This window comes from Globicephala melas, chromosome 1, assembly GCF_963455315.2.
Source record: "Globicephala melas chromosome 1, mGloMel1.2, whole genome shotgun sequence".
Classification (NCBI taxonomy): Eukaryota; Metazoa; Chordata; class Mammalia; order Artiodactyla; family Delphinidae; genus Globicephala; species Globicephala melas.
Genome location: NC_083314.1, coordinates 187,292,071 through 187,310,038, shown reverse-complemented (window position 1 = coordinate 187,310,038; position 17,968 = coordinate 187,292,071). Strand labels below are relative to the sequence as shown.

Sequence of the window (17,968 nt, the reverse complement as noted above, 5' to 3'; positions counted from 1 at the left end):
TCCCTGGTGGTCCAGTGGGTAAGACTCTGTGCTCCTAATGCAGGGGGCCCAGGTTCAATCCCTGGTCAGGGAACTAGATCCTGCATGCCGCAACCAAGGGGTCCGCATGCCACAACGAAGATCCTGCATACTGCAACTAAGACCTGGTGCAGCCTAAATAAATAAATACATAAATAAATACATAAATAAATATTTTTAATATACATATAAATTTAAAGAGAGTGCAATGTAGAAACTCACCCTACAGATGTTAAGGTTATAATAATAAAGATAATATGGTACCACTGTACGAAAAGACAGACCAATAGAATACAATAGCCCAGAAATAGACCCACGCACCTGGAAAAGGATGGATTGTTTCTGCAGACTGGATTGGGGAAATCGGCTCAGTGTGCTGATATAAAAAGTTGGATCCCTACCTCACACCATATACAATGTGACCTCTAGACAATTAAATATGAAAAGTAAAGTCATAAAGCCAGTCGAAAAAAATATTCTCATGGGGAATATTTATGTATTATCTGGGTGTGCAAGGATTGCTTAAGACCAAAAAAAAATGCATACAACATATAGGGGAAAAAAGATAGGTCTGATGATGTCATCAAAATTAAGGATTTGTTTTCAACAAGGGACACTGTTAACAATGTTCACAGTATAGGAGAAAATACTTGCAACATCTAGACAGTCAAAGGGGGGCTTCCCTGGTGGCGCAGTGATTAAGAATCCGCCTGCCAGTGCAGGGGACATGGATTTGAGTCCCGGTCTGGGAAGATCCCATATGCTGCGGGTCAACTAAGCCTGTGCGCCACAACTACTGAGCCCGCACTCTAGAGCCTGTGCGCCACAACTACTGAGCCCACGTGCCTAGAACCCGTGCTCCACAGCAAGAGAAGCCACTGCAACGAGAAGCCCACACACCACAATGAAGAGTAGCCCCCACTAGCCGCAACTAGAGAAAGCCCGTGCACAGCAATGAAGACCCAGCGCAGCCATAAATTAATTAGTTAAAAAATAAATAGTCAAAGGTATGTATCTAGAAGTGTGCTGTTCAGTACAGCCCCACTAAATATATACGGCTATTTGAACTTACGTTTAAATTAATGAAAACTTAAGATGTGGTTTCTTGGTTATACTAGTCACATTTCAAGTCCCCAAATAGCCACAATGACTAGTAGATACTGACTAGGCTAGTGACTACTGTGAATCGTGTTCCTCAAAAGAATATGTTGATACCCTAACCCCTGGGACCTGTGGATGTGCCCTTATTTGAAAATAGGGGTCTTTGCAGATGGAATAAAATTAAGTTATAATGGATTAGGGGACTTCCCTGGTGGTGCAGTGGTTAGGACTCCGTGCTCCCAATGCAGGGGGCCCGGGTTTGATCCCTGGTCAGGGAACTAGATCCCACATGCATGCCGCAACTAAGAGTTCACATGCCACAACTAAGGAGCTGGTGAGCCACAACTAAGACCTGGTGTAACCAAATAAATAGATAACTAAATAAAATACTTTAAAATTATAATGGATTAGAGTGGGCAATAATACAGTGAGTGGTGTCTTTATAAGAGAAAGGAGATGGAAATTCAGACACAGAGGCTCAGAGGAGACAGACAGACAGGAGGAGGCCATAACAGGGGCGTCCTTGGAAATTGGAGTGATGTGTCCACTAGCCAGGGAGCCCCAAAGATTGCCGGCCACACCAGACACTGGAGAGAGGCGTGAAACGGGCGTGAAACGTTCCCTCAGAGCCTCCAGAAGGAGCCACCCCTGGCAACACCTTGATTTCGGACCTCCAGCCTCCAGAACCATGAGAGAATAAATTTCTGTTGTTCTAAGACACCCAGTTTGTGGTTTTGTTATAGCAGCCCCAGGAAACTAATACAGCACAGATAACATTTTCCTAATTTCAGAAAGTCCTGTTGGACAGCACTATTTGTGGACCTCTTGAAAATCAAGAGGAAAAAGCCACAGCAATGGGAAAATGTACAAAAATTATGAATAAGCAGTTATTCAGCAGGGAAATTCAAATGGCTACTAGGAATAGTAAGTGGTGTGCAGCCTCTCCAGTGATCAGAAGAAAGCAAATTAAAATCACATCCAGTTACTGCTACACAGCCAACAGATGGGCAAAGGCTACGAAACTGAACAATACACAGTGTTTGTGAGAAGTTGCGGAAGTAGAAACCTACCTGCCCTGCTGGCGGGAGTGCTGACTGCTTTGGCCGTTAAGGACAAACTGATAATATTGGCGGTTAGGTACACACACCCCTAAGATCCATTGCCCCTCACCTAGAGAAATCCTCACAGGGGCCCCTGAGGAATGTGGATGGGCATTTTCATGGCGACACTGTGATTAGCATTGCAGTTACCCGTGTACCCTCAGGGCTGAGGCCAAGTCAGCCTGGTGGACACACACTAGACACTGCATGCAATGAACAGAAACAATTAAAAATCTGTGTGTTCTGCAACATGGATAAATCTCAAAGACCCGGCGTTGAGTAAAAATTAAAAACAAGCCCAGCAGCACAGCATCAGAGTGGTTGCCATGAGGGAAGAAGGGAACGGCGTGGGGGGAATCTGTCGCGCTGGGATCCAACCTGAGCAGGACAGAGACACGTGGGGCAAAGGAAGGAGACAGTCCAGATAAAAGTGGGGGAGGGGAAGGAAAGGCAGATCCCAGACTTGTGAGGCCGCGTAATCAACGCAGTGGTCAACAGCAGAGCTGGGAAGTTCTGAACGCTATCCCAGCCCACCCACTCCCCACCTAAGAGCGAGGGAAACCCAGCTTCGTTACATGTGGCCAAGGGGACAGAGCAGCGAGTGACTCCCACCCAGACTCTCCATAAGAAAAAAAGAAGCGTGCTGACATCCCTGTAGGTAGAGAAGACAAGCCAGAAAGGCATGCCCCCAAAATAAGTAGACATTTTAACTGAATATTTCATCATAAGCTAAACAGAGTTAGGAAAATGAAAGTTATGAAAGAACACCCTGCATCAGAAATGGAGGAAACATTTTACTGAGGTCATTAGAAAAAATGAAAGTTTGAAAAGACAGTCGATACAGCATAGAAATGAAATAACAGATCTCTAAAGGAGGGGGGATATCTGGGGGGACCTTGAAAGAAAGAGGCAGTGTGTGTGTGGCCCTTGGGCTCCTGACTTCAGAAGGTGCAGCCTGACCCCACCCTGGGATGTGGACGCTTCCTCCCCTCTTGGCCGGCGCTTGCTGGGGTCACGCTGCCAGTCCCCAGAGAGATGCGGCTGGAGGAGGCTCTGGGTGTCAGGGACCCAGGACTCTCTAGACTCAGGCTGAAGGGGCCAAACTGCCCATCCCCTGGGCCAGGGTCTCCAGCAGCTCCCTGGCTGTCCCTGTAGACCAGCTCCAACAGCCCAGTCCCCCAATCCTGAGATCACCAGGGAAACGCCAGCCCCACAGCCCTGCCCCAGTGGAGAAATGTTTCCTCCATTGCACCTCATGCTGCCTGCGCGTTTGTGTGTCCGCCCCCACCCCCTGGCTTAGCGGCCCCTGGGAGTGTGAGGTCCTCACGAGCCAGCGCTGATGAAACCAGCTTCTCCTCGGAGGCCGGAGGCCTGAATGTCCGGGGGACCTGGGGAGTTAGCAGCTGCCCTGGGGGCCGTGGGGAGGGGCCTGAGCAGGCCGGCCGGCCCGCATCTTACCTCCGGTGTCACTGCTGGGCCCCCAGAGCCTGCCACACAGGGCATTGGGCATGCGTCCACAGAATGACCATGAATCCCTCCTGCTGGCTGAGTGAGGAACACAAGCTGTGGGTCAGCTTTGGGGAGTGAGCAGGGAGTGTGCTTGGTGGTGGAATTTCAAGGACCTCAGGATTCTGAGCAGGGTCAGGCTAGGGAATGCAGCCGTGGGCGGGGGTTGTCTCGGCCTGGATGCGCATCAAGTCGTGGCACAGACAGGACCAAGCACGGACCACTTACGCTTCTCCGCCTGGCTGATCTCACATAAGCCTCCACACAAGCCTCTGAGTTAGGTCCGATGACTGTTTCCACTTCACAGACAAGGAGACTGAGGCATTGAAAGGGTGCATGGCTCTTGAAAGCAGGGCCAGGCTGACAGCCCAGGCAACCCTTCAGTGTTTTAGAATCAGAGCAGTTCTTTCTACTCCACGTCAGAAAATCATAAGCTTAAGGAAGTTACCTTCAGGCACCACGAGAAAGACGAAGTCTTGACTGAGGGACAAGGCATCCGGACCCCCACCTCCAGGGCACAGGGAAGCCGCACGTCTACCCGCCAGCCACGAGTCAGAGAGAGAGCGCGACCGGGGGTGGGGGGGGCCTCCTCGAGGACGTGGTGGGGATGGAGGACGGGGGGCTCGTAGGGGAGGAGCCTGGGTGTCCCCGCGCCCCCAGAATGGAAGGGCCACCTGGGGAAGCAGTTTTCAGGGGTGGCAACGGTTCAGGAGCAGAAGTGCTCCTCGTGGACACCAGCTCCATGCCGTCTCCAGGCCAGGGCTCCCCCACTGGACCCTGCTGGGCTGGACCCTGGGCCTCCAAGAAGCCCTTGAAGAGAGCCCTGAAGAGGCATCTCTGGAGCAGAGGGCTGCGGGTCAGTGCTGACCAGCCTCGAGAATCGGCGGGTAGGACAGGCCTGTGGCTCTAGCTGGCGTGAGCCCAGTCAGGGCCACGGACAGGGCCCCAAATCAGGTGCACGGCTGGGGGAAGGGCCCAGGGCAGGCCTCCAAGAACTTCACAGTGGCCGGTTGTGAACCCAGCTGCACACAGGAGCTAGAGGATGGACAGCAGGGCACCAGGGCCTGGGACCAGGGCTGCCAGCCCCACCCTTGTGGAAGACACCTGAGCGCCTGTCACAGGTGGCCTAGAGCTGCAAGAGGAAAAGGTCCCCCAGGGAGCCAGGCTGGAGGGATTGGAACCCCTTCCACTCCTGCTGGCTGTCTAGACACTTCACTGCACCCCGCCCCCTTGGAGGGAGGAGGGATGAGTCACTCCTCAGAGCATGGCCCACCCCCAGCTGTTTGCCCCTCAGGGTCACAGCCGGCTCCAGGATCTCAAGGACAGCCTAGCCCAGGTGCGGGAGACCCAGTAGGGAATGCAGGGGGTGACACAGTATGCGCCACACACAGGGGCCCCAGGTCCGTCCTCTGGCCCCCACCCGCCCAGCTCTAGCACCGCGTGGGGATGCCCGGGCCGGGGAGGGGGCCCTTCTGGAGCCGCCTCACTGCTGCCTGTCACAGCTCAAGCGGGTCATTCCTGAGGCGGGGCTATTTCCAACTGCGGCAGGTGCCACTCCCCAGCCCCGCCCCACAGAGCAGGCCCCGGAGAAGATGCTTGTCCAAGCTCTGAGGGTGGACAGGCCAGCTGAGAGACACTCTGCCTGTCCCTCTGCCACAAGCCCCAAGGGCAGGGTGCCTGTGCTCCCGGCCTGGGCTAACCCCACGTGACCTGCAAAGGGTCCAGGGCCAACCACTGGGCTGACGCCTGAGGAGCTGGGAAAAAGGGGTTCAACTCTCCCCCTCCCCCTTCTCTCCCCCCTCCCAAATAAGTACACAAGACGGTGGTTTGGGTCTAAGAATGATGGACATTTAGACACTGGCGCCAGGCTCACGCCTCACCAGTGCCACGCCAGGGGCGGGCAGAGCAAAGACAGAGAGGTAGGGAGTGGGCGCTGCAGGGGCACCAGCCAGGCTGCTGGTGTGAGGGTCGCTGGTGGCTGCTGGGGGAGGGGGAGTTCGCCACAGTGACTCCAGATGTGTCGGGTCCAGGACAGCCACAGTCGGGGGCTCACGCAGAGCCGGGCGAGCCATGCTTCGCCCCTCCCAGCGCCCAGCATCGTCAGGTGGCTGGCACAGGACGGAACCTCGGCCAAGATGCTCAGGTCTGCCCGGAGAGGGGCAAGGCCAGCCTTCAGTCCACGGCGAGCGGGTGGGAGGGCAGGGGGCAGCACCCAGCCAGATCCGGGGCAGCTGGCCACTGGCTCGGGGATGGGGTGGCGTGGTGCTGTCCGTCATGCCGTGGTTGAGGCTTGGGGTCCAGATCACAGTGGAAGGTCCAGCTGGGCAAGTTGGCATCTAACCTTCACCCTCTGCATACGGCACTGCGCTTTCAGACCCCCAGTCCCCATGGAAAGTCCTCACCAGACACACAAAAGGAAGGGGAGGGAGCCCAGCCCTGGTGAACTGCCAGCTCCCCCCGAGGTCAGGGGACACTCACCCCCGGAAACAACAGCTGGACGCTGGGCCGCCTGCCGAGCTAAGTCACGGCTCCCAACTTGTCAAATGCCCACACAGGGAAACACCGCAGGACGCTTCTTACCCAAACTGGATGCTCCTGCAAAGCTTGAAGGGAGGGTCCCCAGGGGGGCTCTGGCCAGAAGCACGCACAAGCTGCCAGCATCGGGGCCACAGACCCTCTTGGACAGCACTGGAAGGGTGGCTGGCTCCCGCAGTGGGCCCGAGATACTAAGGCACGAACTACCTAAGCCCATTGGGGTGGGGCGGGGAGAGGACAGGCTCCAAGTGGCCCCCTTGAGTCGGAAAAGCACACAGTGACCAAGCCATAACGACAGCCTGGTTTTTTCCAACTCGTCACAGGCTGGAGGCGCAGGGTGTCGGCCCGGGGGTGCCAATGGCTCTTGCGAAGAGGGTCTCTGTGCTCTGACGGTTCCCCCCAAGGGCTCTGGAGAGCGGGGAGAGCCCTGCACGCGGCTGGCATCTCCACTCAGGCCCAAGGGCCAGTCCCGAGCTGGAGTTTGGGAGGCGGCTGCTCATCTGGAAAGGTCGTGCGGTGATTCCAAGGCTCTGGGAAGGGCCGGCCGGTGCCCCATCTATCTCCAGCAGGCCCTGCGTGGAGATCCTCAGGATGGAGCGAGAGCGGGGAGGGGAGAGCGGGCCAAGGGCCTGGGGCCTCCCGCACCCTAGTCGGGCAGGCAGAGCCCGGTCTGGCGGGCGCCTCGCACTTCAGGGCTGCCGGCGCAGGCCCGGGCGCCCGAAGGCCGGGTGCATGAGGTTCTCCGTGATGTAGGCCACGAGTAGGCAGATAACCACGAGCATGACGCAGATGGAGCCGCCCACCGCCGTCATGGCCACAACGATCTCCCGCATGCCGGCCGGCTCGGCGGCGAACTCCACGCACTCGGCGGACGCGGCAGGCTCCGGGACGACGGCGGGCTCCGAGGCGACGGCGGGCTCGGCGCGCAGCGGCAGCGACTGCAAGCACAGGCGGTAGCGCACGCCGTCGTGCACGTCGGGCAGCAGGTAGTCGCGGCAGGAGGCGCCGAGCAGCACGCGCTCGCACGGGAAGCGCGTGTAGGCGCCGCGCCACGAGCAGTTGAGCGCGAAGGCGCGCACGCGGCGCGCCTCGGCCGGCGCCAGGCGCCACTGCAGTAGCACGCTGCGGTTGCGCAGGACGCTGGCGCGCAGCGAGCGGCCGGCCGAGGCGTGCGCCGCGCAGGCGGGCGCCTGGCAGCGGAAGCCGCGCGCCGGGCTGCGGAAGCACAGGCGCCCGCCGCCCGCCTCGGGGCCCTCGGGCAGCACCTTGTAGGGGCACCAGGGCGCGTCTGCCGACGGCTCCCAGCCCGGCGGCGTCGGGGCGGCCGCGGCGCAGGGCGGCGGCGCGCAGGCGGCCAGCAGCAGCAGCAGCAGCAGCAGCAGCAGAGCGCGCATCCTGCGGCTGGGCCGGGCGGCGGCGGGGCGCGGGCTCGGGGGCGCACGGGCGCGGGCAGTGGGTCACGCCGGCCGCGCCGCCGCTCCCCGCGCTCGCCCGGCTCGCCGCGCCCTCCGCCGCCGCCCGCTCCGACCCGCCCCCGCGCCCCGTGCGCGCTCGGACCCGGCGCGGCGGCGGAGGCGGGGCCACCCCCGCCCCGCCCCCCTTAACCCTCGCCGGGCCGCGGCCCCCCCGGAGGGCGGATCTCGAAGGAGAGGGGGTGGCTGCGCGGGTCGGCAGGGGCCCGGCGCCGCCGGGGCGGCTGTGCCCCTCGGCCTCTCGCCGTGTGAGCGCCCTTCGGAGCCCTGCCTTTTCCCCTCCCCTGCCAGGCTTTTTCCGGGCTTTCCAGTGGTCCGCGGCGGGCTGGGGTCTCGAGTCGTGGCACCCGGGGGCAGCTTCGCGACTCTCCTTGGCCACACCTGGCAAGGATGCCGTGCCTCCAGATGGTGGGGAGCAGCGGCCTGGAGCGAGCGCGCGCGGCTCCACGCCGCCCCATCCCACACCCGCGGTGGGGACCGGCGAAGAAAGGGTACCATCTGCCGTGACCTGGAGGGGGTGAGGACGGAAACTCCTCCGCCCTCAGGGCTTCTGCTCATTTAGAAGTGGACAGCGCCGACCTGGGAGGGGCGCCAGAGAGATGAGACTTCCTCTGCTGAAAACTATTCACTCCGCACCAAAGAGGCAGCTACAGGGTGGACCACTCTCGGCTCTAATTAATCCTTCCCCCGCCTCCCCGCAGATATGGCCCTGGGGCAGCCCTCCGGATCGCCCGGGAAGAGGGCCAAGGCTGGACAAAGGGAACAGCCCCGCCACAAGCCCACCTGGTGCAGCGGGTGGGCATCACTACCCGGGGAAGGAGGGACACATACCTTCCCCCACTCCGGTGTCCAGGAGGTCTGAGACCGTAGGCCTTCCATCCCCTCCAGCCTAACCGTCCCGTGCTCAAGACGCCTCTCCAGGGCCGGGGGACACGCAGCCAGGCCTGCCTGACATGACTGGATGTGAAGTAGCACACCATGTGCAGGGAGCACACCTCTGAGCCCTGGGCAGGGAGGCGAGGAGGGGTCCCTGGCAACTGTCCTGTGGACTGTAGTTTCCCGGCAGCCACTTCCAGGTGCTGTTCTCATCTGGGGGAGAGAGAGGAGGGACTAGGTGGGCTGCAACACTCACTGAGTCCTTGGTCCCCATACACCCATCCAAGGAGCACCCCACCTCCACCCCCGCCTCACTATTTCCTGGTCATTCCCCCAAATTCCAGGTCAGCACCAGATCGCAAGGCCTCTACCAGAGCCTGAAGCCAAGGGTCAGCGGCCCCCTACCCAGACCCAGCACACCGGCCAGAAGACCCTGCCCCCAACACCAGGCCTCTGCAGCTCCCTGAGACCCCGAGCAGGGTCTCCCCAGGCCGCTGCACCTAGTGGGGGAGGCCTGGGGGCGAAGGTTTGGAGAGAGGCACCCCTGGCCCTGCCCCTGCCTTCTACCCCCTCCCCCGGCAGGGAGGGCCCTGGGCTCAGACTCCTGCCCAGCTTTGTGGGGGACTCAGGGGGCAGAAAGTGACAGTGATCCAGGGACCCCGCGTCCTCACCCCGAGCTCCCTGGGGCCTCGACCAGCTTTCTCACACCGGTTTCCCGGGGAAGCTGAGGTCGCTGCGGCCGCTCTGCCCGAGGGGTAGGGATGGGACAGTGGTCAGAGGGTACCATGCTCTACGGTGGCCCAGGTCTCCACTGCCAGGTCTTCTGGGCCAGAGAGCAGCCAGGTGACCATTCCACCTGCCCACTCCAGAGAGGAGCTGGGCAGAAACGGGACTGTTCAGAGCTTTTGCAGCTGGTGGCGGGTAGGGGAGAGAATCCAGTTAGATCCAGCCTGAGGCCTCCCTGCGGAGCCTGATACCCATGCCCTTAGCCTGTTCTGGGGCTGGGGGCTCACCAGGCTGAGCTCTTCCTGGTCTGGCAGCTCCTGGCTAGGAGGAAGGGCCAGGCATGGCGTTGCCAGCTTTGCTGCTCCCCCACCTGGGCATTTTCTCTGTGCAGGGCATCTTTGGGCAAAGAGCAGGGGAGGGGAGGGGGAGGGCTGTGCCCTACGTGTCCCTGTGCAGGATCTGCTGAGCTGCCGCAGGATTGGGGAGGGCAGATGTGAGAAAGCTCTGCTTCCCAGCTGAGGGTTCTGGGCTGGTGAAGCAAACTGTCCCCAGAGATCACGGGGGACCCCCACCCTTCACCCCACATCAGGCCCCATACCCACCTCTGCAGCTGCCCCTGCCAGTGGCCAGCGGGGTCGCCGTCTGTTGTCCTCCGAAGGCCCAGTACCAGGGCTTAGCTCTGTGGCGGGGCTGGAGCTCCCTCTGCCACCAGCCACAGCCTCTGAGGAAGGTGGATGGATCCTGGGCCCCTTCCCCTGGCCCCATAGAGACAGCCCATCTCAGATCCTGGACCTACCAGCCCTGAGATCCCCTAGCCAGAACCCCCGACAGCTCCCTGCCCAGAAGTAGGAGCTAATGGGGTTTGCAGGAGCATCTGGGGCTGCTGTCGCTCCTGCCCCATTAGGGAAGGTGAGGGGGAAGTCAAGGTCAGTGCCCACCTTCCCCAGGGAGCCGAGCGTGGCACGAGTGGCCTCCCTCCCACCGGAAAGGGCACGTGGGCAAGACCTCAAAGACCAGATGGCCCACCTTTAAGCTGCTGCCCACCCACCAGGGTAGCTCCCTCACTGCGCAGAGACCCTCCTTCTGGCTGGAGCCAGCTTCCTAGGCAATTGCACTGGAAACCAGAGGATGGAGCCCCGGCTGTGCAGACACGGAAGCCAGTGCTGGGCACAGCCAGGCTGGAGTGAAGACAGGGGAGGGGCAGCAGACAGAGAGGGACCAACACGTGAGGTGAAGGCAAACCCAGTGCCCCCACTCCCCACACCACGTCGCAGGCGGGTGGCACCTCCCTGCCCCACGCTTGTCCTGACTCCCAGTGCTAGCGCCTCCATTTCCCTTTGGGGGCCTCTATTCTCTGCTCTCAGGCTGTGGGGCTTTGGGTGGGCTCACCCACCTCGCCCAGGGGCTGCTGGAGCACCCAGGCCTGGCCAGTCAGACCGTCCCCTTGGCCTCAAGGCCTTTGCCGAAGCTTACGGGACAGTGTGGTTGCTCTACTGGCAGAAGTAGACGTCCAGCTGCTGATCGAAAGGTATCTCAGGGGAAGAGCTGGTCTGAGAATGAAGCCATCCCCTGAGGGAGGCAAGAAACCTGCCAGAAGGACTTCCCTGGTGGTGCTGTGGTTAAGAATCCGCCTTCCGATGCAGGGCACGCAGATTCGATCCCTGGTCGGGAAACTAAGATCCCACGTGCCACGGGGCAACTAAGCCTGCACACCGCAACTACTAAGCCTGCGAGCCACAACTAGAGAGAAGCCGACGCACCGCAACGGAAGATCCCGCATGCCGCAACTAAGACCCAACGCAGCCAAATAAATAAATAAATATAAAATTTTTTTTTAAAAAAGGAAAAAAAGAAACCTGCCAGAGTATTTGCACCAAGTGTCTGGATCCAACATTGCCTGAAGCAAGCCCGCCCCTGGACTTCAAAGGCACAGGGGCCAGGAAAGCCCCTCTGTGCAGACACTGGGACACCAGCTGTCTGACCATTGCAACTCAGAGGCCCACCCAGCACGTGGCCTGCCGGCCCCGCTGACCTTGCCAACTCCACCTCCCACCCCTCCACCCTGACCCCTTCCCTTTCCTAGAACCCCCAGGTCACTCCCTCTGCCTGACATCCCCTCCCTGAAGACCTGAGCATCTTCCCCCAGCCCCACCCGCCCCCCACCCTGGCTGGGGTCCAGAGGCCCGCCCCCTTCCCCAGCTGTGGACTGTGGACACAGACTGAACCCCAGGGCTCAGCTTCCTGCAAGGGGCCAGCAAGGTGAGGCAGAGACCACAAGGAAGGAGAAACCATTTCTGTGCAACGAAAACGTGGTTCCCCGGGTCTCCTGTTGGGTGAGCAAGCGGGCACTCGACGTTGGGAGGTCCAGCTGCGGCTGGCCCTGAGCATGGGGCGGGCAAGGAGGGGAGAGGCCTCCATCCAGCTCCCGCAGGCCCGACTAGGACACACTTCCCTGTCTGAAGGGCCACTTTCCGGAGGTCACCAGCTGTGTGGTTATTTCCTGGACGTTTTCTTTAAATCCCTTTACAGGAAACATCATATCACAACCACAAATAAAAGAAAAGTCAATGTCAGACGGTGTTGGCTTCTGGGCTTCCTGCTTGGAGGCTTCAGACTGACTGTCAAAGTGTGTCCGCAGAAGCCTCCATGGCCTTCACCCTCTCCAAACCCTGCCTGCCGCCCGAGCCCAGCAGGCTGCTGGCCGCCTCCGGCATCCCTGTAGCCCCCCCCCGACTCGGGGAGGGGGCGTACAGGTGACTTCACCCAGGTGGCATCTCACTGGCGGGGGTCCGGGCTCCAGGACCTGTGGGAAATGGTTCCGCCCAGCAGGGGAGGTTGGACCAGCCTGAAGCGACAACAGCAACTTCCAGGGAACCCCCTGCCTCCAGACAAGGTGATCCCCCCAGCCCATCTGGGCTGGGAGAAAGAAGCTGGTGTTGGGCCGCTCGGACCCTGAGCACGGAGGTTACGGGGACACGCGGGTGACCACTGTGTGGGTTGTTTGAAAAGGAGAGGCTTCGGGGCGGCAGCTCGTCCTCGGCCCCTCCCGGCGGCCTTGGCGTTCACGGTGTCCTCAGGGGCCAGGAACCACCCCCTCTGCTGCCTTTGCATCTCCGGCTGCCGAGGGTCCTCTCTTCCCGCAGGCCAGCCTTGCTCACACCCCAGAGGACCAGGCGGTTTGGGGGGGCGGCCGGACATCCGGGGAAGGGGGCCTTTTCGGGGCACAGCGCTCCCCTCTTGGCGGAGCTGGACTCTGAGAAGCGGGTCGTCAAGCTCAGGTTGGTCCCTGTGGGGCTGCGTTTCTCACCTGCGGGACCTGGAGTTGCCTCCAGCCACTGGCTGGACGGCTCGGCCCGCTATGTGGCCTCAGGGCTCCAGTGCCCCATCCCCGGTAGGTGAAGCTGAGGGGGGCGACGCGCACCCCATGCCCTGTGAGGGGAGGGAGAGCAGAGGGGACACCAGAGAGAGACTGCCTGGGTGCCTGGGTGCCCCAGGCCCCCCTCCCAGTGCACGCTGAGAGCCTTCATACAACTCACTGCCTGCTTTGCATCTGCAGTGAGGCGGCCGGGCAGAGGGGACAGGTGGGCACCCAGCCCCCACTGTTTTCCTGCCCAGACATCCCTGCTTCTCTGCTCCCTGAGGACAGAGATGCCCTGGGCGTTTGCAGGCATGTCCCCAGGGCAGAGTGGGCAGGAGGCTGGCATCTGTTTTCTCACCTGCAGACTCAGGAGAGGAAGGTCCTTGTCTCCAGGGCCCCGCCAGGGATCTGCCTGCGCAGCTCGGAGCTCAGGGTGGCTGGCTTCTCCGGGCCCCCAGCAGCTCTGTCAGAGTACAGCATGCTGTGGGCCGTAAGGGGCAGACCCTGTGCCCGAGGCTCCCAGGACACGCAGGACAGGACCTGGCCTGGGACCTGGCTCCCTTCCCTCCCTAGTATAGATGAGCCAGGAACCAGTAGTACCAGGGGACAGCAGTTGGGCCCAAAGGGACGCCTGACAATGAGCTGGGCAGCAGGCAGGGGCAGAAACTGAGGCTCGGGGGTCCACGAGGCTGGGACACGGGGCAGGTCCCAGCCGGGGGTCTTCCCTGTGGAGGGACCTACAGGGCTGTCGGTGGGTCCCTCCCTCCCTTCCCGCCCTCCTCACAGTACAGATCAGCACAGGCCTCGGCAACATGATAGCTTTTGCTGAAAATGCATTGAATTGAGCAAAAAAAAAGTGGTGAGCAGAGAGTAGAATCTGCTGTGTTGTTTCCAAGGGCCGGAGAGGAGGCCCATGTGTGAGGTCACTCAGATCCCCTCTGGCCCGTTTCTGCTTTTGTACAGATGCCCTCATGTCGCCAGTGGCGGCCAAGGGCCTCAAGAAGGCTGGATGAGGGCTGGGCCTTGCTGATCAGCCTGGGCTCAGGGCATCTGCAGCTCTGCTGGCCCTCATCAGCCCAGCCCCTGCCCACCTCGTCTCAGGCCACTTTACTGACTGAAAGCTGCCCAGACGCCCTAGGAAATTGCCCGTCTTGTTTACGTTTTCACATGTATCAGCATGAAAATGTCCACAGTCCTCTCATTCCCACTGCATATGTAATCATCTTCTTTTTCATTCTTAACGTGGAAGAAAAATGTATCTCTCACCACGCCCCATGTGTGTTTAGAAAGGGTCAATTTTGCCCTTCCCTAATCTCCGCAGGCCTGTCTTTCTGGAAGGTGAACCGGGGCGTTCCAGCCTCCTGCCCTGCTTAGTTCCCAGCTGCTGGGGGAGATGGATCCGGAGGGACAGTGACAGGGCGTCTCAGGAGCCCCTGCTCTGCTGTGTCCTCAGAAATTCGGGCTCTGGGAATGTACACGTCTCTCCTCTCCAATTAGTGTGGAGAATGGGGATAAACTTCCCCTGTTCTCCTTCCAATGCTATAAGGCTGCCCCCGGGCCTGCAATTGGCACAAAGGGGCCTCCTCTGACCCCTGGACTTCCAAGAGTAGACCCGTCTACCCCCACATCCAGCCTCCTGATTGGGTCTTTGCCCTGATAACACTGAATTGACATCTCTCAGTGTGATGAGTCCGCGTGGTCTTCATGGGCATCCCCCACGCTGCTCTGTGGCCAGGGCCAAAAAGGTGACAGTGCAGCCCTCAACCTTATCTTCACTCTTGCAAAATAGACCTTGGCTTCAGGTGTGGCTTGAGGAGCAAGTGAATATGCCGGTAGAGGGCTGACCTGTTTTTATTAAAAAATTAATTTATTTATTTTTGGCTGCATTGGGTCTTCGTTGCCGTGCGCGGGCTTTCTCTAGTTGTGGCGAGCGGGAGCTACTCTTCGTTGCGGTGCGCGGGCTTCTCACTGCGGTGGCTTCTCTTGTTGCGGAGCACGGGCTCTAGGCACATGGGCCTCAGTAGTCGTGGCACATGGGCTTAGTTGCTCCGTAGCATGTGGGAGCTTCCCGGACGAGGGCTCGAACCCGTGTCCCTTGCACTGGCAGGCAGATTCTTAACCACTGCACCACCAGGGAAGTCCCTGACCTGTTTATTTATTTATTTATTTATTTATTTATTTATTTTTGGCTGCATTGGATCTCCATTGCTGCACATGGGCTTTCTCAAGTTGTGGCCAGCGGAGGCTACTCTTTGTTGTGGTGCATGGGCTTCTCATTGCGGTGGCTTCTTTTGTTGCGGAGAACGGGCTCTAGGCACGCGGGCTTCAGTAGTTGTGGCACGTGGGCTCAGTAGTTGTGGCTCGTGGGCTCTAGAGCGCAGGCTCAGTAGTTGTGGTGCACGGGCTTCGTTCCTCTGCGGCATGTGGGATCTTCCCGGACCAGGGCTTGAACCCGTGACCCCTGCATTGACAGGCAGATTCTTAACCACTGCAGCACCAGGGAAGCCCCCTGACCTGTTGGTTTTGATGAGTGTATGAACCTCGTATTACGTGATGCAGAAGAAATTCATTCGAAAACAAAGTCAAGGAAACAACAGGGTGGATCACGCTAGAAGCTGATGATATCACTGCTCCAAAGTGTCTCCAACCAGAACTTAGCAGCGAAGGGAGAAATTGTCGGGAAGGCCACACAGTTTTTTTAGGTGTCTGAAACATTGATTCATATTGTTCATTTTATTGCTGCATAGTTGATTTGCAATATTATATTAGTTTCAGGTGTACAACATAGCGATACAACGTTTTTATAGATTATACTCCACATAAAGTTATTACCAGGACTTCCCTGGTGGTCCAGTGGGTAAGACTCCACATTCCACACTCCCAATGCAGGGGGCGCAGGTTTCATCCCTGGTCAGGGAACTAGATCCCACATGCCGCAACTAAGAGTTCGCATGCTGCAACTAAAGATCCCACGTGCTGCAACTAAGACCTGGCACAGCCAAATAAGTAAATAAATAAATATATTTTTTAAAATTAAATAAAGTTATTACTAAATAATGGCTATATTTCCCTGTGCTAAACAGTAAATCCTTGTTGCTTATCTATTTTATACATAGGAGTTTGCATCTGTTAATCCCATACCCCTATCTTGTCCTTCTCCCTCTCCTCTTCCCACTGGTAACCATTAGTTTGTTCTCGTATATGTGAGTCTGATTCCATTTTGTTATATTCACTAGTTTGTTTTATTTTTAAGATTCCACATATAGGGAATTCCCTGGTGGTCCAATGGTTAGGACTTGCCACTTTCACTGCCAGGGCCTGGGTTCGATCCCTGGTGGGGGAACTAAGATCCCGCAAGACGCGTGGTGTGGCCAAAAAACAGATTCCACATATAAGTGATAACATACAGTATTTATCTTTTCCTGTCTGACTTATTTCACTAAGCATAATAAACTCTAGGTCCATCCATGTTGTTGCAAATGGCAGAATTTCAGTCGTTTTTATGGCTGAGTAATATTCCATTGTGTATATATACCACATCTTCTTTATCCATTCCTCTGGCAATGGATACTTAGGTTTGAAACATTTATTCATCTTGTTTTGATCACCCGTATGTCAGATGACAACAAATGCTGTGGGATTTTAAAAAATCAAAAAACAAAACTAATAAGTCAACATCTCTCTTTTCAGAAGGGTACCTGTGCAATTTCTTTGTGAAGCCAGAAGAAAGCTCTGGAATTCCTTCTTCTTCCTTTGTGCAAAAAGTTATGCTAAATCTCATAATTTTGTTGGTTGCCTCACTTGGAGTCGAAAGTCAATTTCCTTTCACACTGATGTGCTGTTTTTTCTTGAAATCATTATCGTTAACATTACTCTCCCAGGACACACTTCTGTGTTGGCTCGGGCTGTCTGTTCTGTTCACTCTGTGTCCCCAGCTCCTTCTTCTGTAAACCTGCAGCCACGCCGGCTACACAGGCAGAATCCAGTCACTTGTGACGTAGTTATTTTAAAGTGTTGGGCCCGCTGGGTTGGGAGAAATGGGAAAGAATACAGAATGCCCCCCGCACCCCCTCAGCCACGCTAAGCCCAGCAGTGTCCTCAGCTGCACCCCTCCCCCACCGGCAGCTGACCACGCCCCCTCCTCCCGCCCACCCCTCCCTGCCTGGCCCCCGTCCCTGCCCACCTCCCCTCCAAGCGGCACGTCCTGGGGCTCGGCCCTCTCTTATGCTCCCGGTTTTTCTGCATTTGGGGTTGCTGTTTCCCTCCTGACCTTTCTCTCAGCTCGGTCATGCATTCAAAATGACGCTTTCTGTATTTTACATCGTTTTCCATTCCAAAATCCAAACGATTTTCCTTCGTTTCATTGAGAAGGCCTTTCGAGTGATAGAAAACACCTCGTTGCTGAAAATGAGGCTCTTCCTTCCTAATCGTTGATTTATTTTTGTCAGGGGCCGACCTGGCTATAACTCGCTATAACAGTGTGTTGGGTGAACCGGCTCCCTCCTGCCCCAGCCCCAGGCCCCGCCGTGGTCCGCGGCTCTGGTTCCCTGCACAGGCAGCTTCGCGCCCCGGAGGATGGGGCTGTACCCGCCCCCCGCGTTCACAGTGGCAGCGTAGTAAATGCTCCCCCTCTGGCTTGAGGGGTGCACGTGGAGGTTGTGTGGCAGCGCCCGTGGATGGAGAACCAGCCTTGGGTTCGGCGTCTAGCGTCTTCAGCAACCGCCGGCATCGCCGGGGAGGGGCGCCTTCCTCCGGCACCTGCAGGAGCCCCGGCCCAGTGCCTCCAGGCGCGTCCGGAAGGGGGCGCGCGGCTGCGGCCCGGCGGGCCTGGCGGCACCGCCACCTGCCGGCCGCGAGGTGAACTGCTGCCCCGCGGACCCCGCGCTTCCAGCGTCCGGGAGGTGTCGGGGTCCTGGCCTAAAGAAGTACACGAGTGAAGTAAGTCAGAAAGAAAAGGACAAATACCGTATGCTAACACATATATAGGGAATTTAAGAAAAAGAAAATGTCATGAAGAACCTAGGGGTAAGACAGGAATAAAGACACAGACCTACTGGAGAACGGACTTGAGGATATGGGGAGAGGGAAGGGTAAGCTGTGACAAAGCGAGAGAGAGGCATGGACATATACACACTACCAAACCTAAGGTAGAGAGCTAGTGGGAAGCAGCCGCATGGCACAGGGAGATCGGCTCCGTGCTTTGTGACCGCCTGGAGGGGTGGGATAGGGAGGGTGGGAGGGAGGGAGACGCAAGAGGGAAGAGATACGGGAACATA

The 17,968-nt window shown here is 58.3% G+C and overlaps 1 protein-coding gene and 1 non-coding gene across 2 annotated transcripts; one reads left to right on the top strand and one right to left on the bottom strand.

The window, feature by feature from the left end:
* On the top strand, positions 1-73 carry TRNAR-CCU (transfer RNA arginine (anticodon CCU)). Its single transcript has one exon. It is a non-coding gene; the product is annotated as a tRNA-Arg (tRNA).
* Positions 74-4,407: 4,334 nt separating this feature from the next.
* On the bottom strand, positions 4,408-7,654 carry FNDC10 (fibronectin type III domain containing 10). Its single transcript, XM_030865244.2, has one exon. The coding sequence runs from the start codon at positions 7,652-7,654 to the stop codon at positions 6,950-6,952; it is 705 nt and encodes a 234-aa protein (XP_030721104.2). The 3' UTR covers positions 4,408-6,949.
* Positions 7,655-17,968: the final 10,314 nt, after the last annotated feature.

Coding starts and splice junctions, on each gene's coding strand:
- FNDC10 (XM_030865244.2), bottom strand. CDS start 7,654: ATGCGCGCTCTGCTGCTGCTGCTGCTGCTGCTGCTGCTGGCCGCCTGC.